At 50.4% G+C, this 26854-nt stretch overlaps 1 protein-coding gene across 1 annotated transcript; it reads left to right on the plus strand.

The window, feature by feature from the left end:
- Nucleotides 1-26049, plus strand: R3HCC1 (R3H domain and coiled-coil containing 1). Its single transcript, XM_055144222.1, has 9 exons — nt 1-177; nt 18774-18920; nt 19293-19417; nt 19813-19950; nt 20536-21127; nt 22643-22815; nt 23882-23952; nt 24904-24999; nt 25785-26049. The coding sequence occupies exons 1-9, from the start codon at nt 1-3 to the stop codon at nt 25952-25954; spliced, it is 1689 nt and encodes a 562-aa protein (XP_055000197.1). The 3' UTR covers nt 25955-26049.
- Nucleotides 26050-26854: the final 805 nt, after the last annotated feature.

Raw genomic sequence — 26854 nt, forward strand, 5'->3', positions numbered from 1 at the left:
ATGGTGGCTGGTCCCTCCAACTCCCAGCAGTATGTGACCAAGGACTGGCTCCTGTGGCCCTCCCTCGTGGTGTCCTGGCTATCTTTGGTGTCCATCTTCATCCCTGCCCGGCAGCCTGTGGATGACACAGGCAGAAGCCAGGCCAACACGACTGAGCCCCCTATCTGGGTCAACCAGGCAACCCTAGCTGCTCTCAGCCAGACCGCTGACACGAGCACTCCCCTGCCCGGAAATTAGAGATGAAGTTACACCGAGGCTATCACGCTCAGTGAAGTGAGTCAGAAGGAAAAGATAAACGATGAACTCGCTCATTCATGGAGTATAAAGAAACAAAGCTAGGGGTTAGATAGTTCCCAGCGGAACGAGACTCTGCAACAGTGCCAACAGAACAGCCAAGTGTCGGCAGGGTGAGGAGAGAAAAAGGGACTCCTGGGAATAGGAGGAGGGTTATTGATGAGGCGGTGGGTGTGGTGAAGATGCATTGCAAGGATATAATATGGAAATATAATAATATAATAATAAGTACGAGTGGCTCGAGTGGTCTCATTCGTCCTATCCCTAAGATTTTAGAAGCCTCTAAAGGCTTCAGGGTCAGGGGAATGAGATTCAGCTGGTTACTGGCTTTGGCATACAGATACACCATGGGAAGCTTGCGAGGCTGTCCCGTGTGGGCAGGAAGCTCTCAGTAGCTTGTGAGTTTCTCCCAGAGGGAAAGGTAGCTTATAAAATATCACGCGGCCCGTGCTTCTGGGAGCTTGCTTTTAAGTCTCTGGATGTTGGCCGTTGATAGGATTACACACACCTGGGTTCCTCTGCCGGTACCTTCATGCGTGAGGCCTGTCCGAACGTGTGGAGACGGGCCTTGAGCATGGCTGTGGCTAGGCTCTGGTGGTCTTCAGGCGCCAGGAGCTCTGCTTGGGGCAGGGAGGGAAGCTGGAGCCCATCCCCTCCGAGGGGCACCAGGGAAGACAGCCAGGCGTGCGGGCAAGAGACTCTATATAATAATAATATGGAAATAATACTATGAAAATAGCAAACATTGCCTCACTAACAAGAAAATGAAGATCAAATTATGGATAGAAACTAGACAATTACAGTGGCAAATCACAATTGCAGTGGCAAATTTTAATTCGCTATCTTTTAACCGTGTGAAATAAACTCATAGATAAAATAGATTTTTTTTAAAGAAAGATATGGAAGATTTTAATTAATTTGCCGGATCAAATAGAAATATCTTCAACTCTGAACCTATTGACTAGAGACTATTTAATTTTAAAGTCTGATAACATATTTGCAAAATTGGTCCTGTTCTAGGACACAAAGAAAAATCTCAACAAATACTAAAAAATTGGTATCATATTGCTCATACACTCTGATCATGGTACAATGAACTGGAAAATGGTAGCAGTAAGGTAGCTTAAAAACACATGTTTGAATATTAGAAAGTACTTCAAATAGCTATGAATCAAAAAATAAACCACATTCAAACATAAAACATGTAGCCTCATCAATCGGACTCCTTGGTGACCCCTCTAGGAATACAGAAGATAGCCAGGACACCACGAGGGAGGGCCACAGGAGCCAGTCCTTGGTCACATACTTTTGGGAGTTGGAGGGACCAGCCACCACCAGGCCAATAACTCTTGGGTGCAGGGCCAGGGTTGGGGACCAGAATCCAGAATGCTGGAGCCCCTGAGATGGAGTGCTGTCCCTGGGAGGGTCTCTACAAGAATTTCCCCTGAAGGAGGCACTCTACATCTGTTTTTGTTCAACCAAAGCCATGCTTTTGTTTATGTTCAACCGCACCCATGCTAATTCCTGTCCCCTCACCCTTAAGCTTTTCCTATATAAGCCCTGTCTGATTTCAATACAAATGTTGCTGGCCATCAGCCTGTGACCTGTTCTTCTGTCCATCAACAGGGAAAATGCATATATGAACTCTGAAGGCACCAGGGGTCTCGATCACCGCTGGGACGGTGACAAAGCCAGGCCAGGAGTAATCCCTGATCATTCCCAGGTGTGGTCCCAAAACAAACAAGCAAAACTTCTGCATTATTATGTTTACTTGATCTTTCTTCAAAGTAGTTTGCAAGACCTCTGTAAGAGAATATTTCATGTCAAAAAACTCCCCTGGCACCACTTATCACTAAGCCTCGGGTAAAGTTTTTCAGGTTACCACAGAGTCTGGTTGCCAGGAATCACAATCACAATCACAATCACAATATCCCGTTAATCACCGATTTCTCGGGCGGGCTCAGTAACATCTCATTTCGTCCTTTCCCTGAGACCTTAGAAGTCTATTTCAACTTGGCCCTCCTTACGATGTTGCACTGGGGGCTCTTAAGGGTCAGGGGAATGAAATCCAGCTTGTTACTGGATTTTGCATATGAATACACCATGGGGAGCTTGCAAGGCTGTCCCATGGGGGCAGGAAACTTGAAGAAGATTGCCAGTTTCTCCTAGAGGGAGAAGTAGGCTAAAGATGTCTGAGAGCTTGCTTTTAAGTCTCTCTCTGGATGTTGGCCGTTGATGGGATTACACATACCTGGGTTCCTCTGCCGGTACCTTCATGCATGAGGCCTGTCCAAACGTGTAGAGAGGAGCCTCCACCATGGCTGCGGCTAGGTTCCGGTGTCTTTGGCCTCCAGGAGCTCTGCTCGGAGTGGGGAGGGAAGCTGGAGCCCATCCCCCCCGAGGGGCCCTGGGGAAGACAACCAGGCGTGCGGGCAAGAGACTCTCCTGGTTGCCAGGAATCAATGTTCAAATTACAACAAGGAGCCCACTGGAAGTAACAGTCAACAGTAAATTCTTATTACTTCCTGCTCAAGAAAGGATGAGCTCCCTCGTGGACTGCTCCCTTCCCCCATCCCTGCAGATGGACACTGACTAAGGAGGGTCAGAGAAAGGGAATCGTCTCCTGCTAAGAATCTCTAAATGCTCTGAATTGTTTCCTGCTTAAGGATAGAAACGGGGAGGGTTAGACACAGAGGAGGAACTGAGCAGTGTGGCAAGTGACCCGCTTCTCCCCTAGAAGGAGCCTTCCAACTGGAGTCAGTTGGGTAGGGAAGCAGAGTCAGTTGGGTAGGGAAGCAGATCTCACAGGTTGATGCAAGAGCACGGTGAGGTGGTGGCACAGAGAGCTGGGGCCTTGGCCACAGCTCCCTCCAGACCGCAAAGCACTGGCTGTGCACCAAGTTCATTTTAGGAGGGCTGCTTCAGCCCGGAGGAATACCAGACAAAGCCTTTGGAATTGTCTGTGCTCCGTTCTGAAGATCACACAGGTTTTGGGCTCTGGCCAGACTCCTCACAGAGTTGTAACCTACATGTGAACATCTCGCTGGAAGCTTGAATGGGTCTGAAATTCAGTGAAAGCCTTGCTGCCAAGCCACAGGCCTGGCATGAAACTCTGTCCACCTGGAAAAGGGAGCATTATTTTCCCAGTCACATGAAAGTGCCATATGGACTATTGATGATTTTGCTCACATGAACAAATCAAAGAGTATGTTTTGGATTTAGTATGTAAATTCATAATTTATCATTGAATAAAGTAGATAAAAGAAATTTTTTAACTTGATAAAATATATTTAATACAAACCTATAGCAAATATAATCTGTAATGGACTAATCTTGAAAGCATTATTTTTTTAATTAGAAATAAGATAAGAATAAAGAATACTTAATACTGTTGCATCTTTCAGTATTATAGAACAGGTTTTGTCCAGTGCAATGAGATAAAAACAAAGAAAAAAAAAGGTAAGCATTCCAAGAGAAGAAATAAATCTGTCATTAGTCATGGATTACATTATCTTATAGAAAATAGAAGAAACTCCAAAAAAAAGGATTGTAGCAGCAAGGTTTCTGGATATAAGATCTAAGTGCAACAGTCAATGATGTCAATAAAACAGTCAAATTTTACTGACAGCCACAGTATAATGGTCAAAGAAAAATAAACATTAGATGTGAAAGGTCTTTGTAAATGTGCTTGCAAAACCAAAAGATATCAAATAAATCCTAGATAGCTAGTATGGATGGAAGAGTGAGGGCATTATGCTAAAGGAAATGCACCAGACACAGATTCCACTTCTGCAGTGAATCTCTGCTTGTCACCTGGGAGAGACACGGAGCATAGAACGGTGTGTCTGGGGCTGGCCAGAGACAAGGTACAGTGGGGAGGTGTGGCGCAGCCTTGCACAATTCCCAGCAATCCATATGGTCCAGCCATGCCCACTAGACATGATCCCTAAGCATCCCTAAGTATACTTCCCCCCCAAAAAAGAAATTAGTGTGGCTAGGGCCTGGAAGGGTGGGTAGAGAAGACAACAATAAAAGGGTACCAAGCTTTGCCTACACAAGATGAGTGAGCCCCAGAGATTTACACAGCATAGTGCTCATGGCAGGACATAAAGGTTTGCTAGAATGGTAAATCTTATGGTACATGCTCTTATCACAAATTAATCATTTTAATAATAAAAAATAAGTGGTCATACTATGGGAAATTAGAGGCAGAAGTGGGGAAATTAGTGGAAGGACTCTGAGTGACCCACTTTAAGAGACGGGCAAAGAGGGACAGGTCACAAATCACCACTCTGAATGACAAGGTCAGAATAGGGGTCAAGTCTGATCAGGTTGCTTGAGCAGAAACGGGATTACGAAATAATTTGTAAATGTCTGCATGGAACTGAAGACAAATCGCATTCATCGCTGATGGTATATTTTAGCAACCATGACATTTGTCTTGCACGCTGCCAACCCGGGATTCAATTCCTCCGTTCCTCTCAGAGAGCCCGACAAGCTACCGAGAGTATCCTGCCCACACGGTAGAGCCTAGCAAGCTACCTGTGGCATATTCAATATGTCAAAAACAGTAGCAACAAGTCTTACTATGGAGATGTTACTGGTGCCCGCTAGAGCAAATCAATGAGCAACGGGATGACAGTGACAGTGACAGTGTATAGGTTAAATAAAAAAATGTTTCCCTGAGAAGCATGTAGCCTGAAACCAGCCTACTATATATATATATATATGTATATATATATATGAACTGGGAGGCTCCCATTCTTATCTCTCCAAGTGCCAATCTTGGCAATCTTGGTGAGATTTCTGTAATAATCGGAGAGATAGTACAAGGGTTAAGACATGTTGATCTTAAGAGACAGAACAGTGGGTACTTGCACATGGCCAATCCTGGTTCAATTCCTGGCATTCCAAATGGTCCATAGGGCCTGCCAAAAGTGATTCCTGAGTGCAGAGGCAGGAGTAACTCCTGAGTATCACTGGGTGAGGCTCCCAAACATAAAGACACTTGTTTTGCACATTCATACCCTACCTCAATCTGCAGCATCAAATACAAGTCCCCAAGCACCACAAAGTCAGGACTAAGCCCTGAGCACATCTGGTGTAATGCTAAAACAAACAAAATAATTAAAATAAAATAAGGGGCAGACAGAAACTTGAGGGGAGGGGAGGGGAGATCATGGATAAGTTTATGATATAAACTGTGATGATGATTTTCAAGATACATGTTTATCTTCAAAATTTATTATGTGAGACTGGAGAGGCAGTTTAGTGGGTTAAGATGCCTCCCTTGGGGCTGGAGTGATAGCACAGAGAGAAGGGTGTTTGCCTTGCACGCCGCCGACCCAGGTTCGATTCCCAGCATCCCATATGGTCCCCTGAGCACCGCCAGGAGTAATTCCTGAGTGCAAAGCCAGGAGTAATCCCTGAGCATCACCGGGTGTGACCCCAAAAAAAGCAAAAAAAAAATGCCTTCCTTGCATGCAGCTAGTCAGGGCCTCCACCCCCAGCACTACATATGATCCCCTGAGCACTTCGAGGAGTTATCTCTGAGCACAAAACTAGGAGTAAGCCCTGAAAAGAGCAAAGTGTAGCCCAACCCTTCCCCAAAAAACCCTCACCATGTGGTACACATTAATCATAGATTGTTTTTTGTGTGTCAAAAAAAGAAAAAGAGTCCTTCAGTGAATAGACAGATATACTTTGTTTTTAAGTAGGGATACTAATATTTTTAAGATAGCAAATGTTCTAAAATAATCAGTTCAGATTAAATACCAGTAGGTATTTTTAGAATAACATTGTTCCCAAAATTCAAAGGGAACAAAATGTCCAAGAGAACATAAAAGCATTTGTAAGTCAGTCAAAGTATAAAGACTTAATATTCTGAGAGAAAATAAATAAACCAATAATTTCTCTAAAGACATATTGAGTGATTATGGGGGAATAAGAAGAAGAAAAGAAGAAGGAGGAGCGGGCCGGAGAGATAGTACAGCCTGAAGGGCATTTGCCTTGCACACAGCTGGCCTGGGTTTGATCCCTGGAGTCCCATATGGTCCCCCGAGCTCCGCCAGGAGTGATTCCTGAGTGCAGAGCCAGGAGTAACCCCTGAGCATCGCTGGATGTGACCCAAAAAGAAAAAAAAAACAAGAAAGAAGAGGAGGAAGAGAAGGAGAAGGAGGAGCTGGGGTTTATAAGGGGTTAAATTTAAGTTCCACCTGCTGATCCGAGTAAACTGCCTCTTCTGTAACCCTAGATCCTTAACTTAATCCTGTCTTTTGATAAATATTGGGTGACATTATAGGTTCAAGAGATTAAGATGGTTTACCCTTGAACAATATGAGTTTTATCTCAAAGACCCACTTACATGTAAATTTTCTTCTAAATAGAAGACATTAATAAATACTGTCTGGGCTGGTGCTATAGCACAGCAGGTAGGGCATTTGCCTTGCATGCGGCTGACCCGGGTTCGATTCTTCTGTCCCTCTCAGAGAGCCCAGCAGGCTACCAAGAGTATCCCACCTGCATGGCAGAGCCTGGCAAGCTACCTGTGGCATATTTAATATGCCAAGAACAATAATAAGTCTTACAATGTTGCTGCAATTTGCTCGGTACCTGCTCAAGCAAATTGATGAACAATGGGACGACAGTGCTACAGTGCTATGTATTTATGATTTTTCTAATAATGTTTTATTTTCTCTGTGTTAATTTATCGTAAGCATACAGAATATAAGATATACCAATCTGTGTTAATTGACTGGACTGGAATGATAGCACAGCGGGTAGAGTGTTTGCCTTGCACGCAGCTGACCTGGGTTCGATTCCTTCGCCCCTCTCAGAAAGCCCGGCAAGCTACCAAGAGTATCTCGCCTGCATGGGAGAGCCTGGCAAGCTATCCATGGCATATTTGATATGCCAAAAACAGAAACAACAAGTCTTAGAGTGGAAACATTACTGGTGCCCGCTTGAGCAAACTGATGAGCAACGGGATGATAGTGATAGTGACACAGTGTTAATTGACTACATTATCAGTAAGGCTTTAGATGATCAGCAGAGTACTAGTAGGAACATTTGGGGTAAGTCAAAAGTTATAGGAGAATTTTCAGCCGTGAGGTTTTGGCACCCCTAACCTTGTTGATTCCAAAGGGCAACTATAAATAAGCTTTTGGCCAATATTCAATCCATTCAGCCCATTTTATAGGCAACGCAAAACAGTAGGTGTTTGGAAATAGTTGTTTTTTCTAAGGATTAAAAGGAATTGAAATTCCTTTCTGACACTATGTTAAAAAAAAACTTTACAAATTTTTGAGAACCATAATCTCAGGGAAGAGAGACATTTCTTTTTTTTTTAATGTAATTTATTTTTATAAGGTTGTTCACAATAATGTATTACATTCAACATCTATCCCACCACCATTACATCTTCCCACCACCACAATTTCAAGTTTTCCCAGCCACCTTCACCCAATAGCAGGCCCTAAATAATTTATTTTGTATTGCTTGTTATGAATAACTCGCTAAAAATGATTTAAAAAGGTTTCCTTAAAAGAAAGTGTGTGAAGATTGTTGTATCTCACCCTGAAGCTACTAAGCCCTTGTATAGGAGATTACTAACATATAGTTACAGATTGAGCCTTGTGTGCTAATACTTCTTAATCGAGATTGGTTACTTCCTACTTTACATTCCACCCGATGTGGCGTGCTACTCCTGGTACAGTGGTATAGAGTACGAGAAGTCGTGTGGCTACAAATGCGGCCCCGTGTAGAAGCATTTCTTAAACATAACACAAAAGTGCAAACCATAAAGAGAACAATTTGAAAATTTGACTACAGTATCATTTAAAATATCTGTGAAGCACACTTATTAAAAAAAATTAAAAGGTATCGCTAGAGCAATAGTACAGTAGTACAGCGGGAAGGTGTTTGCCTTTCATGCGGCAGACCTGTGTTCGATCCCCAGCATCTTACATGGTCCCCTGAGCACGGCCAGGAGTAATTCCTGAGTACAGAGCCAGGAGTAAGCCCTGAGCATCACTGGATGTGACCTCAAAAGCAAAATAAATAAATATTAATATTCTTTTTAAAACATAAAAAAAAGTGAAAAAATAACCTAAAACCAGAAGAAAATAGTTACAGCTCACACAGGTGACAAACTCCCACAAAAGAAAGAGAAATAAAGTCCAAAAGAGGGAGGGAGGGTGTAGTGATGCAAGTGACTGTGAATTCACAGAGAAACAGCCTCTTCTCAGACAGGAGGCGCCTGAGAAGGTTCCCTTGGCTTGGCTGCCACAACACAGTAGAAAGAGTTAGGGGCCAGGAGATGCTTTTTCATAATTCAGGACCGAGTTGCATTTTCTCTTCTAGATGCCGGAGTTGAGGCGTCACTAAAGGGCTGATTTCTCCTGAGGGCTCTCTCCCTCCTGCAAACCGTCTTCTCCCCGTGTCTTCATATTGCCTGTCCAGGTTTCCTCCTCCTCAGAGGACACCAGTCCCATTGGGTCCCACTCTGCCACCTCATTTTAATTTAATCCCCATCTAAAAGGCCTTATCGTGACATTTGCACTTCTCTGTTCATTGCATCACTGCTTACAATAGCCAGAATCTGGAAAAAACCTGAGTGCCCGAGAACAGATGACTGGTTGAAGAAACTTTGGTACATCTACACAATGGAATACTATACAGCTGTTAGAAAAGATGAAGTCATGAAATTTACATGTAAGTGGATCAACATGGAAAGTATCATGTTAAGTGAAATGAGTCAGAAAGAGAGGGACAGACATAAAAAGATTGCACTCATTTGTGGAATATAAAGTAACAGAAAGGGAGACTAACACCCAAGAATAGTAGAGATAAGCACCAGGAGGATTACTCCACGGCTTAAAAGCCAGCCTCACACGCTGGGGGAAAAGGCAGTTCAGCTAGATAAGGGACCACCAAGTAAAGGGTGCTTGGAGGGGCCGCTCAGGATGGGAGATGTATTCTGAAAATAGACTATAGACTGAACACGATGACCACTCAGTACCTCTACTGCAAACCACAACATCCAAAATGAGAGAGAGAGAGAAAATGGGTATGCCCTGTAACAGAAGAGGGGCGGGGTGGGGGGATGAAGTGGGGGTGAAGGGAGGCGCACTGGGATCATTGGTGGTGGAGAATGGGCACTGGTGAAGGGATGGGTGCTGAGCATTGTATGACTGAAACACAACCACAGAAGTGTGTTAGTTAAACTGCACTTCACAGGGATCCAATACAAAAAAATAAAAATTAAAAATTAAAAAAAATTTTTTAATCACACACAAAAAATAAAATAAATGGCCTTATCTTCAAATATGGTCATATTCTGACCATACAAGTACAGGGTTGGAACCTGAACATGTGAATATGGAGGATACAAAATCCAGCCACAGATGCTTTGACTATGTTTGAGCTAGGAAGGGGATCCCACCAAGGCCTGATTCCAGATGCATATTGGAGACAGGAGACACAGGCTCCCAAATACAGAGGGAAAACTAAGAAAGGAGAAGGAGGAATCCAAAGGACACTTACACTGTGGCCTGAAAAAGCGTGAGGATGGTGGTGACTAGTGAGGGAAGAGAAGCCAGAACGCAGCAGTGTCTTGGAAACTGAAAGAGAAGAACCAGCATCAAGTCCTGTCACCCTTAGGGTTTCACAGACCCATCCTGGTCTCCACCCAAGGAGAGACTTCTGCTCCGGGCAGAGGGGCCTTTCCGTCCACTTGAGGGCACCACGGGATGAACTGTCTGCAGATAGATGTCTGCAGATAAAGTCCAGATAAAAGTCCAACTGTCTAAAATCATCCTGTGCTGATCATCAGAAGGCTTGTGATGATAAAATACTGCTTTCTGAAAAAAAATTTGTTCTAAATTAAAAATAATTTCATGGTTAGGTAAGCTCAAATGCCCACTTTATTATTTTTTTCCTTAATAATCCAGGTATTTGGAAATTCATACAAGGAACTCAGAGAAATTGTGGGTTGCCATATATTCATTTGCGTGGCAAAATATGAACATCCATTCTTGCGACAGAAAGTATGGTAATAAAGGTGCTTGCTTTACATGCAGTTAACCCAGGTTCAATCCCTGGTACCATATAAGGTCCCTTGACCCCCACCAGGAGTGTCCCTGAGCACAGAGCCAGGAGTAATCCATGATCACTGCCAGGTGTGGCCCAGTAAACTAAATATCATCATCATCATCATCATCATCATCATCATCATCATCATCATCATCCCATTGATTGTCGACTTTCTCAAGGGGGCCAAGTAACGTCTCCATTGTTCCTAGCCCTGAGATTTTAGCAGCTTCTCTTTATTCGTCCTTCCCAATGATGCCGCATTGGAGGCTCTTTCAGGGTCAGGGGAGTGAGACCCATCATTGTTACTGGTTTTGGCATATGAATACGCCACGAAGAGCTTGCCAGGCTCTCCCATGTGAGAATAAACTAAATAATACTGAAGGAAGGGAGAGTGCGTTATACTAGTTTCATCATTCTGCTTGGCTACTCCTATCAAAATTTAAAACCCTCAGAGTGAAAACTGACATATTATTAGTAGCTTGTAAGCTATGGTTTTGTGTGTGAAATATTTTATTGAACCTGAATATATTTACATTCAATTTTATTTTGTTTTGGGACCACAGCCAGGAGTGTTCAAGAGCTACTCCAAGCTCAGTGCTCATGGACCACATTGTGCCGGAACTGAAGCTGGGGTCTCCCTCAGGTGAGCGTGTACTCCAACCTGCTGAGCCACCTCGGAATGTGTACTTTTCATTTTATTTTTAAGTGTTGGATTGGAGAGCTAGTTCAGAGGGCTGAGCACAGACTTTGAATGTAGGAAGCCTGAATTGGACCCCCATCATCTCCCGTGCACAGCCAGGGGATGCGCACACCCTCCATACCCAAAATTAATTAATAAATTAAGAGTTAAGGCCTGAAGTGATAGTTCAGAAGGTAGGACACTTGCCTTGCATGCAGCCGACCCAGGTTCAATCCCCAGTATCCCTATACGGTCCCCAGAACCCCAACGGGAGTGATCCCTGAGCACATCTGGATGTGGACCCCATCCCCCCATCAAAAAAAGAAAATGGAGGCCAGAGAGATGGTACAGTGGGTATGCAGAGCACTTGCCTTCCATGCAACTGACCAGGGTTCTATTCCAAGCACCCATATGGTCCCCTGATCCCTGTCAGGAGTGATTCCTGAGTGTAAAGCCAGGAGTAAGCCCTGAATACAGCTGAGTGTGGCCCAGAAACAAACAAACAAAAAAACACACCCCAACCTGAAATAGAAAACATAATGAAAACCACTCCAACAAGACTTCTGGTCCATTTTTAATGTATGTTCCTACTTTTTTCCCTCTTTACTAGATGAGATTATTTCTGCCTTCTCTACCCCCCTCCACCCCATGGTTTTGCATCCAGTTTCCAATTATGGGCATGTCCTATGGCATCAGATTGTCCTAGTACTCCTGTGTCTTCCTGCCCTGTAGGCTCTGATGGAAGGTGACCTTAAATCGGGGAGGATAGTTCTGGCTTTGGGGATGTGTGTGCAAATATTTGTCAGGTCACATCTCTATAAGGACCCCCTGGCAGGAAATGAAAGACGGAGCTTAGCACCAGCTCAAAGATCTCCTTGCCCACTTGGGTTCCATGACTGCTGCCCTTTAAGGAGGGTCTAGAGGCAGGAAACCAGGAGAAGGTGGTCTCCTGGGAAACTGAGCCATTTGGAGGGTTGGTTGGGATCTTCCAGGGCAGGCGGGAGCAAAACCAGGAGATCAGTGAGATAGAGCAGGAACCAGGATGGGGATATCTTTGCTGTTCTGCTTCTTTCTTCTTGCAACCCTCTTTCCCCATACCTCCCCTTTCTCTATAGTCTTTCCCTCCCATTTCTCCGCTTTTCCCTCCCCTTTTCACTCCTACTTCCTCTATCCCTGGATCGTTTGCATTGTTGGAAACAGCTCTTGCCTATAAGAGTTTCTTTGTTAATTTTCCTAAATCTTCAGATGGAAAAAAAATTAGATATTTGATAAACTTGACCTCATAAGATTGTGATCTTTCTAGTTTTATTCATTTTGCCTGATTGCTACAAGTGTGTGTTAGCACTTGTAGAAAAATAATAACTAATAGAAGGTTAGTAGATATCTATCTGAAGTTGCTGTGGCATTTCTGGTAGTTTTCATCGATGTAATATTTTAACTATTTCATTCAAACCCTCAAGTACATTTGTATAGAATGGCGTAGGTGAGGGTTTGGTAGAGTATATAATAATACTTTGCATTTGAGGTCACTGTAATATTTGTTAATGTAATTGAATATATCTCACGGTTTTGTCATGAAATTTTTTTAGTGCTACTTCCATTACATCCTTTTTAAACCTTGTATCCTCCTGCATACTATTTTTCTGTATGTTTGGTGTTTTCAGCCTCTGCCAGTTACTTTGAAAAATAGTACTTGATGGCCTGTCCTCAGTGCTCTCTGCCTCCTTCACACTACAGGATATTGTGGCAGTTCCTCTCCTAATCCACTATGATACAAATTATTCTGTTTTTCTATTAAATAGTCCTCCCTCAAGATTTAAAACATTTATGTTCTGTTTTGTAATCATAATTATGTTATTTAATTTAAGTAATTACATGTTCTCTCAAGGTCTTTTCATTTCATTCATTTCTTTTAATTTAAGTAATTACATGTTCTCTCAGGGTCTTTACACTGTGACTTCCCAGTTGAGTTTATTTTGGCTTTTTTTTTCTTTTTGGGTCACACCTGGCAATGTACAGGGGTTATTCCTGGCCCTGCACTCAGGAATTACTCCTGATGGTGCTCAGGGGACCATATGGGATGCTGGGATTTGAACCCGGGTTGGCTGCGTGCAAGGCAAATGCCCTACCTGCTGTGCTATCTCTCCAGCCCCTGGCTTTTTTTTTTTTTTTGTAGCGGGGGAGTCACACCCAGAAATGCTCAGGGTTACTCCTGGCTTTGCACTCAATAATTACTCCCTGGTGGTGCTCAGGGGACCATATGGGATGCTGGGGATTGAACCTGGGTTGGCTGCATGCAAGGCAAATGCCCTACCCGCTGTACTCCAGTCCCAGTTGAATTTATTTTTATTTCTCTCTTGCTTATCTGGATTATGTCTTCTTGGAACTTCCCAGGAAGGCGCACTAACATCAAAGAGTTACTAAGAAGCATTCAGTGAGTTACAGAACTAATTTGTAAACATGTCAAGGAGTCCGTTATTAAATCACCAAAGGAAAAGGGAAAGAAAAGGGAATTTCTGTAAGAAATGACAGATAGTTGCCATGGGTTGCAGTGGGTCTGCGGGGAGGGGACGAATCCCATCTATCCCTATCTGCCCCCATCTATCAGACTCAATCCTGTTTATCAAAGGTGTTGAGGTGAATCTATCATGGAGACCATTCTGAGCAAACTCTCCGGGAACAGGCTCACGAGGTGATTAGAGGAAACAATTTCAGTGAGTTGGTGGGTTGTCCCCAAAGTCACTCAATTAAAGCCGTGCAGGACACAGGATGGACCCTAGAAGGTCCATATTTGCTCAGCCTCTCAACCAGGATTGCCCGTTTTCGCCAGCAGTGTTCCTTGTGAGATGAGCAATGAGCCTTTAGAGTTTGAGACCTCTTTCAAACTCAGGTTTGAGATCTCTCTCCATTGCCACCACAGTTAACAGAAGTTTCTGGTCTTAATATCTTCCCTTAAAATGTCTAGATGATTCCATTTTCTTCTGGTGTGAGCTGCTAGGGAAATCTGTATGCCACTTGAGCTTTTTCTTTTGTATTCTGCCTAAATTATTAGTTTTTAATGCCCACAGAAAATAATTTTACCCTGATACATATCATTTACTTATTTATCCATTTATTTATTTCTAGAACAGAGCAAGCAAGGGCTGGAGAAATAGCACAGTGGTACGGCATTCGCCTTGCATGCGGCCGACCCGGGTTCGATTCCTCTGCCCCTCTTGGAGAGCCCGGCAAGCTACCCAGGCAAAGTTTGGCAAGCTACCCATGACGTATTCGATATGCCAAAAACAGTAACAATAAGTCTCACAATGAAACGTTACTGGTGCCCACTTGAGCAAATCGATGAGCAACTGGATGACTGTGATTGTGACTATAACAGAACAAACACTTTAATCCATGGGTTTACTTTCTCTCTTGTTTCAACCAAGCATTTAAAACATTTAATTTCTAACTATTATAATTTTATTATCAGCTCTGTGTCAAAAATGAAAACAGTTTGTGGCTTAATTTGCCCTTTTTTTTTTTGACTTAAAACTTGTTCTTCCTGGGGCTGGAGAGATAGCACAGCAGGTAGGGCGTTTGCCTTGCACGCGGCCGACCCGGGTTCAAATCCCAGCATCCCATATGGTCCCCTGAGCACGGCCAGGGGTAATTCCTGAGTGCAGAGCCAGGAGTAACCCCTGTGCATCGCCAGGTGTGACCCAAAAAGAAAAAAAAAAAAAAAACTTGTTCTTCCTGGGGCTGGAGCGATAGCACAGCGGGTAGGGCGTTTGCCTTGCACGCAGCCAACCCGGGTTCGAATCCCAGCATCCCATATGGTCCCCTGAGCACCGCCAGGGGAGATTCCTGAGTGCATGAGCCAGGAGTGATCCCTGTGCATCGCCGGGTGTGACCCAAAAAGCAAAAAAAAACAAAAACAAAAAAAAAAAAAACCTTGTTCTTCCTCTTTCCTCTTTCCTCCTTGATATAAGCATCAAAGACTGCTTCCTTTCAGCACTACTTACCTGTGTTTCACAAATTTGATATTCTCTATTTCTTTTCATTCCATGTAATGCAGTTAAATAATTTTCCTCTCAATTTTCTCTTTGACTCAGGAATTATTTAGTGTGATTTAGTTTCCAAATGTTTAGAGATTTTCCTGTTATCCTGTTAATTATGTCTACTTTTAGTCCATTATGATCATTTAACACTCTGTGATTTCAATTCATTTAAATTCGTTGAAGTTATCTTATGGACCAGGAAATAGTCAATTATAGGCTATGTTCAGGGAGTGCACTACAAGAAAGGGTATTCTGTTATTGGGCAGTGTGCTAAGGAGATGTTTATTAGAGCTTACTAGTTAATGGTGTTGAACTCTGTATCTTTGCTGAGTCTGAATATTTAACGAGTCAGTCTAGCTGGAGTTAAACTTTTTATTGCAGAGTTTACATAGTGGTGGAGGTGGTTCAGAGGTGTGGCTGCCGGGGCTTCCAGAAGTACAGGGAAGTGGGGAGAAGTAACCCACTCTGGTTTCGAGGAGGCCCAGGGCTTTCAGTCACAGGGACCCGTGTACCTGAGGTTTCAGCTGTGTTAAGTTCACTGCGAGGCTCAGTAGTCTTTAGGTGATAGAGTCCATCTAGAGGCCTGGCTTTGGATCTGGGGTGTGGGAGTGGCTGCCGGGGCTTTGTGTGGGTGGGTACTTCCCAATGTGCCCCAGGTGTCTTAGCTAGGTATGGGTGTCTGAGAGGTTTTTTTATAGCTAGTTGATCTCCTTTGAAATTTATTTATGAATCCCTGGAACAAGGCCGCTAAAGATGAGCTTCCACGGTGGTGGAGGTGGTTTGTGGGTGTGACTACTGCTTATTTTATATATAATGTTTATGAGTTTTATTTTGCAGAGGAAACAGGGAAAAGTGTGTTGTTCCATCTTACCCAGGTCCTGATTTCCTTCTACATATCCAGCGACACTATAGACATAAGCTTCCTATGTGCTATGTTTAAACGATTCTTGTTGATTTTTTTTGATCTTTAAACACTACCTGTGCAGTTCTTTTTATATTGTTAAACTGTTTACAAATTTAATTAAATATTTTTATGTGTGCCTCTTTAAAAATTTTGGTCTGGGATCCATTTACTTTTGAGGGGAGGGCAGCTTTGGGGCCACGTTCAACTCTGCTCATGGATTACTCCTGATTCTGTGCCCAGGGATCATGCCTGGCAGGGTTCTGGACACCCCGTGTGATACCTGGTATTGAACCCAGATTGGCTGTTTGCATGGCAGCACCCTGCCTACGGGACTATCTCTCTAGCCACCCACTTTGCTTTTTAAATTGAAGTCACACCACCAACAAACGTATTAGAGTCTCTAATGTGCATAAATCATAGGAGCATAAGAACAGCTCCCAACAAGGATCATGCAATACCCGTAAGGGAACAGTGGTCCTCACAGGCCAGCTGATGTTACTGGTGGGCAGTTTGGGGCCTGCGTTAATTCAGACAGACTGAGGTAGCTTAGAATGAGGAGATGCAGTCCAGGACCTAATCTCAGATTGATGTGGGCCCTCATGCGGATGGATCCCATCCCGGTGGCAAGGACAGGGTACACTGGGCTGTGATTTAGGGTCGCTATCACAATAGAGGTGTCCAGACCCTTCTATGGGATGACTTACAGCCCTGTGTCCCCTGGCTTCGGTTCTTTCATGATCCTTCAACCATACCTCTTATTCCGGGTAAAATTCTACATCACACATCTAGCTGTCTCCTCCAACGGTTTAGATGCAGGGTTCCAACTTCAAGAAAATTTGTATGACATTCTAAAGGTGGTGAGTCTTCCTCCGAGGGTGCTGGGAGCAGGTGTGCGGGGCGGCCCGGACTGGGGTGAGTTTCAGCGCTGCACTCAGCAGCTGACTCTAAGTGACACACTTGGCTCACTCTCAGTTTCTTGCCCTGCAGTGAGAGGAACCTTCTCCATCCAACGGGGCTGCTGCCAAATTGAGTGCAGTTTATTGGGAGCTCCGTGAAACTAGTAGTTCCCTTCCTTCCTCAGTGCGCTCGGTTTATAGGGAGCTCTGTGTAACTAGCAATTATCTTCCCCCTCAGTGAGTGCCGTTTATGGGGGACTCTGTAACTAGCTCTGGCAGCTTTCACTCCGCTCTGAGGCAGTTTCGATATTTCTGTGCCCATGAAGAACCTGGCTGCCTCTTCCCTAAGTATCTCCCTTCTGTTTAACCCCTTAAAAGAAATCAAAGGCATTGACACAGTATCATTTCCTCCCCCTTTTCCCAAGAGAATCTTCTAATATTCTTCTTTTCTTTTTTTCCTTGCTACGCTTTAAAAACTTCTTGTTGTAGAGGGGCCAGAGAGATAATACAGCAGGTAGGGCATTTGTCTTGCACATGACCAACCTGGATCCCATCCCCGGCATCCCAGATGGTCCCCTGAGCCCACCAGGACGGATTCCTGAGTGCAGAGCCAGGAGTAAACCCCTGAGCATTGCTGGGCAATGGCCCCCAACTCAAAATAAATTAATTAATTAAAATAAAAGATTATTTCCAAACTTTGCTGCAGAAATTCCTCAGGTCCGTTGTGCCACCGTTTGTCCTTTATAGTCACCTCTGAGTGGGCACCAGCTCCCCTCCCCTGCTGTAGAGGCAGCTCGGACAGAGCGGGGTGACTCCCTCAGCCGACTGCATGCACAGAGGAACCGCCAGCTTCCTGTCCAGCTCCGAGTTACGGGCTGCGGGCTGCCCTCCTCTGCCAGCTTCATTCAGGTGTCTGTGAAGCCCACACCTTCTCCTGTGCCTGCACCAGGGGCGTGGCTGTGCCCTGTGTTTTTTGATTATTCTCTTGCTTTTTCTGGTGCTCCCCAACCTCTACCCTTGGTAGATGCCTCTCTGGAATGGGGGGGGGGGTGTCACCCGTGAGACCCTCAGAATGTGCCTCACACCCCCAGGAGGAGACCCCTGACTCGGCTCCCGGGTTCCTGACTTGATGCTAGGGCTTCTTTATGCTTGAGAAACTGCTTAGAACAGGAGCGTTATGAAATGTGGTGCAAAGTCACCAGCTCTTGGAGAAACCCTCTGGGGGCAGTAAAAGAGAGTAAACTCTGTCACTTTCCTGCTCAGTCTGGTCTCCAGCCCACCTCTCCCCGGGCTTTGGGGAGGTGGGTGCTACCTGGGGCCTGCCTTCACCCTGCCCAGGCCCCCCTCCCCGCACTGTCCCACCCCGAGCCCCCACCCCGTGTGCGGTGCGCTCGCCCTGCCCTGCTCTGCCGTGGCCTGTGCATTCAGGATCACCAGGCGCTTATATTTCAGCACCTCGCAGGGAGCAGGATTTGGCCCCAGATCAACTGGGCCCCTCATGGTCCATCCCACGGGCTGTCCAATATCCAGATTTCGAGCCCCAGGGAGGGTGAGTGCTGGATGCAGCAGGGTGTGGCACGGCCGGCAAATCCCCATGTTACAGGTCTTGCGGGGGCGGGGGGGGGGTTGGGGACCCCACCGGTGAGCTGAGCCTCTAGGGGGTCCAATCAATAAGGGCCAAGAATCTGGCTGGTGATGGACAACTGCTTGGTGCCCAGAAACTCCCCTGCTGCCCCCCTCCTTCTCTGGTTAACCCCTAGAAAGGGGAGTCCTGGACGGAAAACCCGGTCCCCTCCCCACCCCTCCCTCCTGCAGCACCGGAAAGCTCTGGCCGAGCTGACTCCAGTGGGTCCCACCTTGCCTGCTCCCAGGGGAAACGCAGAGCGGGTCCCCGCGCCGGCCGCGATGCCTCCCCCGGGCCGCGCGGTGGCGCTGCGGCTCCGCGGAGGCCGGCAGGGGGCGGGCGCGCCGGGCACCGGGGCGTGCGGGACCCGCGAGCGGCGGCGGCAGCGGCCGCGGTGAGTACCGAGAGGTGGTGCGGGGCGCCCCGTTCCCGCCCCATCCCGCGCCTGCCGGGCGCCGGCTCCAGGCCCCGGGCGAGCCGAGCCCGGGCGGCCGGGCGGGCAGGAGGCAGCCCCGGGGCCAGGAGGAAGCAGGTGGGCGCTGGGCTCCCGTTGCCCGGGACGCGGCGGGCGGGACGCAGAGCCCCGGGCCGGGTCCAGGCCATCGGCGGCCCCGCGCCGGCCCCTGGCCCCGAGCGGGCGGCCGCTCCCGGCCTCCAGCGGGTCCCGCCCGGGGCAGCTGGGCGCCGGGGTCCCGAGCGGCGGCGGCCCTGCAGGGCGCGGCGTGGCCCGGCGTGGGCGCTGACCCCGCGGCCCGGCGCCCCGCAGGCCTTCCCACCTGGCACGCTGGCCCTTCTCCTGGACGGCGTCTTTCTGTCGGCGGCCGAGAATGACTTCGTGCACCGGGTTCAGGAGGAGCTGGAGCGCTTCGTGCAGCAGAAGCAGCTGTCGAAGTGAGTGCAGGGAGGGGCTGGAGGCCGTGCGTGGCCCTGGGGGGTGCGTTGCTCCCTGCACCCCTCCCCCCACCTCCACCTCACCCCTCCCCAGGGATGCCAACAGTTGGTAGCCGGCTCTGACCACCTTTTGCTTTAATCGTCTCTCCGGCCTCTCCCAACTCCATCTTTCCTCTGATTCTATCAGCCCGAGACTAGGGGGTCCAGCATGGGAGTGGGGATGGGGCAACCAGAAGGTCCAGTCTTTGTGTCCAGGCCCTTGCCGTTGGCTGGGACCCAGGGCGGGCAGAGCTAGCCTAGTGTTAACCCCCTTGAAACTGGCGGTGGTCCCGGTGAGGCCTCACCTGGGGGCTGCCCCCGAGCTTGCTCACGCTGCTTCTTCGCTTCCTTCCCAGGGTCCTCCTTTTCCCCCCAGTCTCCAGCCGCCTCCGGTACCTGATCCATAGGACCGCGGAGAGTTTTGACCTGTTGAGCAGCTTCTCTGTAGGGGAGGGCTGGAGAAGGAGGACGGTCATCTGTCACAAGGACATCAGGTATGTGTTCTGACTCCCTGGGGGGCCCTTGGGTGACCTGGGAGTGGTGGGGTGAGCACACCAGCCCTCGGAGGGGCTAGCTGGGCAGAGCGCAGGGCCGGGCACCCCCTCTCTCCTCCCGCCCAGACTTGCCGTCTCATTCCCGAAGCTCAGAGCTGCGAATTGCTTCAACACTGGAGTAGAGGTGTAGTGTTTGCAGAATTCCCTGAGCAAACCAACTCACCCTGTTGGTTCTAGAGGAGGAATAGATGCACGTGTCTGCCAGTTTCCCTTCCTCCAGCTCAGCTTATGCCCCAGGGCAGCCAGAAATGGGATGTGGGGTGACCACAGCTGAGCCTTGGTTTCTGTCTTCAGTCAGGTATTTCCCTAAAAACTCTCTTCCTGCTCCCCCCGCCCCCACCCACCCTAGCAGGGCCCTGCTGCACTGGCTTATGCAGGATGGCGATCAGCCTCTGCTAGGGTGCCTTCCGGAGTGATTTGGGGGCGCCTTCAGCTAGGCCCTTGGCCTGAAGCTGACTTGGGCACCCCCTTCCAGATGGCAGGCAGCACTGCACCCCTCTCATCACCTCTCTGTTCCTGCTCTAGGTTACCCAGTCCAGAAGGCCTCTCTGGCCCCTGCCGCCCACCTGCCTCCCGACCCAGCAAGTTTCGAGGTTCTCGGCCCACCTTAAACCAGGGAACAACTGCCAGCCCCCGAGGGGCGCGGGCTGGCCGGTGGCAGCGAGGACGAAAGCCTGACCAGGCTCTGTATGTGCCCCGGGTGCTGCGTTGCCAAGAAGACTCGGCGCCACCCACCACCCCAGACCTCGAGGCACATGAGCCAGCTAACGGGCGCCCGGTGGAGTCAGGGCATGTTGGTGCTGGGGACCCCAGTTCTGATCAGCAACACCCAGCGTTGGTGACTCAAGCTGTAGAGGACCAAAAGGACCAGGGCCAAAGTGCTGCGCGGGAAGCACCATTGGAGCCCGCGGGCACGGAGCAACCAGGGCCTGAGCACCTCTCGGAGACAGAGCAGCAGCTGGAAGCAGCCATGCAGCTGGGAGCGCGCCTGCAGCTGGACTCGGAAGAGGGCAACGGGAGTGATCCGGAGAAGAGCCCGGTGGTAGAGGAGGAAGAAGAGGAAGAGGAGGGTCCTGGCGTCTGCTCTGAGGATGATTACAGCGAGCTGCTGCCCGAGGTGATGAGGCCCTCGCGCCTGGGAAAGGAAGGGCGGAAGTGAGGGCGAAACGGTGTGTGGATGGGGGCCTGGTGTGGAGAGGCCGGGATGTGCTGGCTGAGCAGGACTGGGTGTGGGGTGCCAGGGGCCCCTTGGGGGAAGGGGATCGGGATAAACAGAGTGGAAGGGAGCAGGAGCAGCATATGGCATCAAAGGGTACGGATTGGGTGACCAGCTCCGCCATGCTAGGAGATTTTTGATAAAATCACTTTGCTTTTACAAGTTTCTTCCTCTGAAAAACACACGTTAAAAAATAATTCTTCTTCTGGGGGCCGGAGCGATAGCACAGCGGGTAGGGCGTTTGCCTTGCACGCGGCCAACCCGGGTTCGATCCCTGGCATCCCATATGGTCCCCCAAGCACCGCCAGGAGTAATTCCTGAGTGCAAAGCCAGGAGTAACCCCTGAGCATCGCTGGGTGTGACCCAAAAAGAAAAAAAAAAATTCTTCACAGGTAGTGGTGATGGGGTGTGTGGAAGTAGAAGTGCTTGGCATAGAGCATTATGGGTTGTGTGGAAGTAGAGTGCTTGGCACAGTGCATTATGGGTATGTGGAAGTGCTTGGTGCACTGCGTTATGGGAGGTGTGGAAGCAGACATGCCTAGCACAGTGCATTATGGGTTGTGTGGAAAACAAGTGCTTGGTGCGGTGCACTATGGGAGGTGTGGAAGCAGATGTGCTTGGTGCAGTGCACTGTGGGAGGTGTGGAAGCAGATGTACTTGGTGCAGTGCATCATGGGAAGTGGGGGCGCCGAACCCTTGGTACATTACTTTATGGGTGTGTGGCAGTGGAGTGCTTGGCACAATGGATGATGCAGAGTACCTCCCTCATGGATTGTGTTGTCGGTGTGTGTATCTACAACAGGCATCAAGAAAGGCCGTCTTCCACCCAGTCCTTGGCCCTGGTTGCCCAGGATAGCAGTAATCGCCCTAGTCCCTGCTTGTGGAAGGCTCTCTGTGTAATCATTCACGCTCTGAGGCACCTTTCCAAGAGTGTGGCCCTGGTGTTGTGCAACTCTCGGTGTTGTCCCTGAGGATGACACTTTGGCCTGGTTCTCTCATGAGTCTCATTACATTCGGTGGGAAGTCTGGCATCTTTGCTGTTTTCTAGATGAAGGAAGGAGATCAGGAAAATCTCCTTACTGTCGCATCCTTAAAAAGCAAGGAATGACCTTGGGCTCCCCCCGCTCTGTCTCTTACTGACTGTGCAACTGTGGGTGAAATGGCATACCTCTTTGCTCAGTTTCCCCACCTGTGAAATGGGTAGGCGGAGTTTTCAGGATTCTGTGAAGTGTAATGTGTGTCTATGCAGGAGGGTCAGTGGGGACCCTTGAAAGTAAATTCTTTCCCCTCCTCCCCTCCAGAATCTTGTTTCTCCCTCTTCCCACCCAGTCTGCCCTTGGGCACCTTCCCCAGGCTCCTTTGCTCTCTCCTCCTGCCCACTCGGGGCCGCCCTGATGAAGCTCTGCTCTCTCCCAGATAACTGACAACCTGACTGAGAAGGAGATCCAGGTGGAGATGATCTACGTGGACACCTTTGCCGCCGCCGAGGAGCTGCCTGGAGAGAGGGATTTTGCCCACGTGGTGGAGATCTACGACTTTGAGTCAACACTCAAGACTGAGGACCTGCTGGCAGCGTTTTCAGAATTCCGGTGAGTGCTGTCTGGCTTCCGAGGCAGGAGATGGAGAGGCCTCCGACGCCTGCTTGGTGTCTGGGCAGCAGCTGCCAGCCCCTCCTACACGGAAATCTAGGAAGAAAGACCGGGCCACTGAGACCCCTGCTCCGGGTCTGCACTCCTGGGCAGCGCCACCTGCCGGCTGTGGCTGGAAGGAGGGAGTCTGTGTCAGGTGCACTGGAGGCTGGCGGGGGCGGGGGGGGGGGGCGGGGGGGGGAGGGAGGGGGTCCGGCACCGGGCAGCAGAGCTGATCTGACTGGGCCCAGCCTCACCCCTGCTCCACATCTGTGTCACTCGCCACTCTCTGTCGGTAGTCTGGCCACTTCACGTGCATGTGGGCGGGGGGGGGGCGGGGAGGGGGGAGGGAAGGGGTTGCTGGGTGTGTCTGGGGGAGATCTGAGGGGGGGATGGGAGCCAGGGCATACGAATGACTTCCATTTATTGAATTCCTTCAAATTCTCCTACCCTTTTCGTTTCTCCAATTCTCACTCTGCTTTCTCTAGTTTCCCCCCTCTTTTCCTACCTGGGCTGTTCAAAAAAGCCACAAAAGCCCTTGGCAGAGAGATAGCGCAGTGAGTAAAGGCACTTGTCTTGTACTCGACTGACCCAGGTTCAGTCTCCAGCACCCCCTATGGTCCCCTGAGCCCTGCAGTGGTGACTCCTGAGCATAGAGCCAGGAGAGTGCCCTGAGCACTGTTGGTATGGCCCCCCCAAAAGTCCCCTTCTGTGTTCCAGTCTCTCTTTTACTATCCTCCCCGTCCCCCCACCAAGGGGCAGCTGTGTGGGGCCCAGAAAATCTGCTGTCTCTGCCCCGAAGGTCTGGCCAGGAGGCATCTGCAGGTGGCACCCTGGGCCAGCATGGCAGTGCCCAAGTGGGCTGCAGGTCTGGGCTGCCTTGGGCCCCTCGCAGGCCCCGCACTGATGCTCTCTGAGTAGGAAAGGAAGTTCTGAGGAGCAGGCAGGTGACCTGCTTAGCTGGGTCCTTGATGGCCGGAAGCGCTGCCCGCTGGCTCTCACCTTCCCCTGCCCCTTTGCCGCGCAGAGAGAAGGGCTTCAGGATCCAGTGGGTGGATGACACGCACGCACTTGGCGTCTTTCCCTGCCTGGACTCAGGTAATGCACCCAGTGGGCCTCCGGCCTTGCTGTTTGGGGGAGAGGGTCCCCCCGGCCTGGCTGGAAGGGGCTGGGGGCTGGGGGCAGCAAGCAGGCCGAGTCCCCGTGTTTCTGTTCCTGTCCCCACTCAAAGGTGACACTTCATTCAGGTGACATCGGGGGCCCCTGTCCCAGGCCCAGCCCTGGACGCTGGCTAACACAGTGGAGTGTCTGAGCGCGCTGCTGTTACGGCCGGAAGCCGCGGGCACTTTCCTTGCATATAGCTTGAGCATTCACAATGGCATTTCCATCCTGTTTCTATTCCAGCCTCGGAACTAGGCCAGATTCCTTCTACTTTATGGATAGGGTGACCATGTCTGGTCAGGATTTCAGAGTCCCCCTGAACAAAGCAGGGGTGCCCCCTACCACTCCAGAGCCCCCCTCCCTAGGAGCTGCTCTCCAGGGCCTCTGCCTCACCACTGCTTTGCAGGGTGTGTGTCTGGGGGCTCCGCTGCCCCTGTGAATGAACCCCCGGCGGGAGCCTCCTCCCTGCCCAGGCCCTGGGGTCGGGGAGCAGAGGGCCAGGAAAGGGGGGTTCCAGGAGCTGCTGGAGCTGGGCGGCGGGGGCTCCAGCCCCAGTGGGGAGACCAGTGGGAGGGGGCAAGGATGGCGGGAGGCTTCCTGGTGCAGAGGAAGCCTGAGCTGGGCGCCGAGGCATCATGGTGGCGCATCCCTGCCTCCGTTCCCCGCTCTGGTGCAGGGCTGCGGGCAGCTCTCGGTGCTGCCCTCAGGAGCAGGGCGGGCGCTGCCCTGAGCCTCCTGGGAAGGGGGTTGGGAGGCTGGGAGTGGCACAGGCCACCCGGGAAGGCCTGAGGTGCAGGGGGCGGCACGGGGGCTCTCCCAGAGCCTTGGGTGTGAGCACAGGGAGAGGCCCCACTGTGGGGCCACTCCAGGCTGCTTTTCTGTCTGCAGCTGCTGAGGCCCTGACCAGAGACTTCTCCGTGCTCAAGATCCGGCCCCTCACTCAGGGAACCAAGCAGTCGCGCCTGAAGGCCCTGCAGAGGCCCAGTAAGGGAGGCAGGGGCGGGCTGGGGCTCCCGGCTCTCGGGTCCCAGAGGTGCACCTCCCACCCTCTGGGCCCCCTGGGGAACGAGCCACCCGGGGCAGCAGTGGCCGAGCTCAGGGATAGGCTCCTAGAGCCGTGGGCGTCGGTAGCAGTGGACAGAGAGGATCAGACCAGGGTGTCTGGCCTGGTGGTCGGTCACTCATGTCTTGAACCCAATACGAGTTGCTCTCTGTAGAGTAAGAAGGTTCTCGGGAGCACACGCCCTGGGAGAGGTGAATTAGTGTCACGGGGACCTCAACCTTCCCCGAGGCTGACTGGGGCCGGAAGGCCGTGTGGGGGCTTAGCATCCCTGGGTCCCCTGGAGATTGCACAGGAAATGCCATCTCAGTCCAGGGTCTACCTCTGCCCATCTTGATGAGGTTCCCCCATAAAACATCCATAGAGGGCGAGAGCAACAGTACCCCTGGGAGGGCATTTGCCTTGCATGTTGCCAAACAGGGTTCAATCTCTGACATCTCGTATGGAACCCCGAGCACCACCAGGAGTGATTCCTGAGTGCAGAGCCAGGAGTATTACCCCTGTGCATTGCCGGGTGTGACCCAAAAAGCACCTCCCCCCCCCAAAAAAAATTTAAAAACCAAAAATTCTGTCCATAGAACAGAGGCAGACGGGACCTGGGAGGGCACCGAAGGGGGCGGCATTGGGTTAGGGAGCCCACAGCCCCCGATCCCCTGGGCGGGTCCCCGCTGCGTCTGGCCCCGGCCTCAGGAGCTGCCTTTGCTTCCAGAGCTCCTGCGCCTGGCCAAGGAGAGGCCGCAGACCAACACGGTGGTGGCCCGGAGGCTGGTGGCGCGTGCGCTGGGCCTCCAGCACAGGAAGAAGGAGCGGCCTCCGGCCAGGAGTCTTGCCGAGGTGCCACCGTGCCAGCCGGGCAGCCCCGAGCAGAGCCAGGAGTGAGCGGGGCCACCACGACCTCTGCCCGAGGGCCCTGCCAGCCGGCCCCTGGGGTCTCGGTGAGACGCTGAGAGGAAATAAAGACCTGGACGTTGTTAGGCTGCGGCTGCATTCGTGTGAGGGGCCCGAGGGACAGGTCGGGGAGCCCTGCAGCCCCTGTCTCGCCTGGGAGCTGCCCGTGCCCGCGGTGCGCCATGTGCCGGCGGCCACAATGCTGAGGGGCGGCTCTGTCGGGTCCTGGAGCAGCAGAGGCGCTGTCACGGGCCATGGGGTGCTCCGGCTGCTGGGTTGCTGCCCGGAACGGGGGTTGGGGGGCGGTGTGGGGGACAGGGTTCCCTCACAGCATCTGTGCCCAGTGGCTGGGCCGTGACGGGTGCTCAACACTGCTGGGACCCCCGTGTGGAGGGAGTGGTCGCTTTGGGGTCTCCCCTCACTGTGGCCAGGCCTGCCTCAGGGCCCTGCTGTGCCTTCCCAGTGCAAATTCCTCCCCCAGTGCATCTCCCCACCCCTGTGCACCCCCACTGCCCTTTGGGGTCACTGCCAATAATGAGACCCCTCGGGATCTCATGCACCTGCTGAACCCGATCCCCTCCCTCCCAAGTCCCCACCTCACCCCTAAACTTCAGTGGCCGCCCAAGGTGCTAGAAGCGGGGGGTGTCAGTGGAGTGTTGGCGCTGTGCTCTGTGCCGGGGGCAGAGGGACCCCCCCACCCCCAGGGCCACCCTGGAGGCGTGAGCTGGTCGAGTCCACCGAAGTGGTCAGACTTGGTCTCTTCACCGAGGCGTCAGCTAAGGGGAGGGCACGGGAGAGCTGGGGGAGCCCCGTGCCAGCTGCCCCCGGGGGATCTCTGCTCACCTCCGGGGTCCTGAGGCCACCAGCCACCCGCCAAGTGACCAGGGGCTG

This window comes from Sorex araneus, chromosome 7, assembly GCF_027595985.1.
Source record: "Sorex araneus isolate mSorAra2 chromosome 7, mSorAra2.pri, whole genome shotgun sequence".
Taxonomy (NCBI): Eukaryota; Metazoa; Chordata; class Mammalia; order Eulipotyphla; family Soricidae; genus Sorex; species Sorex araneus.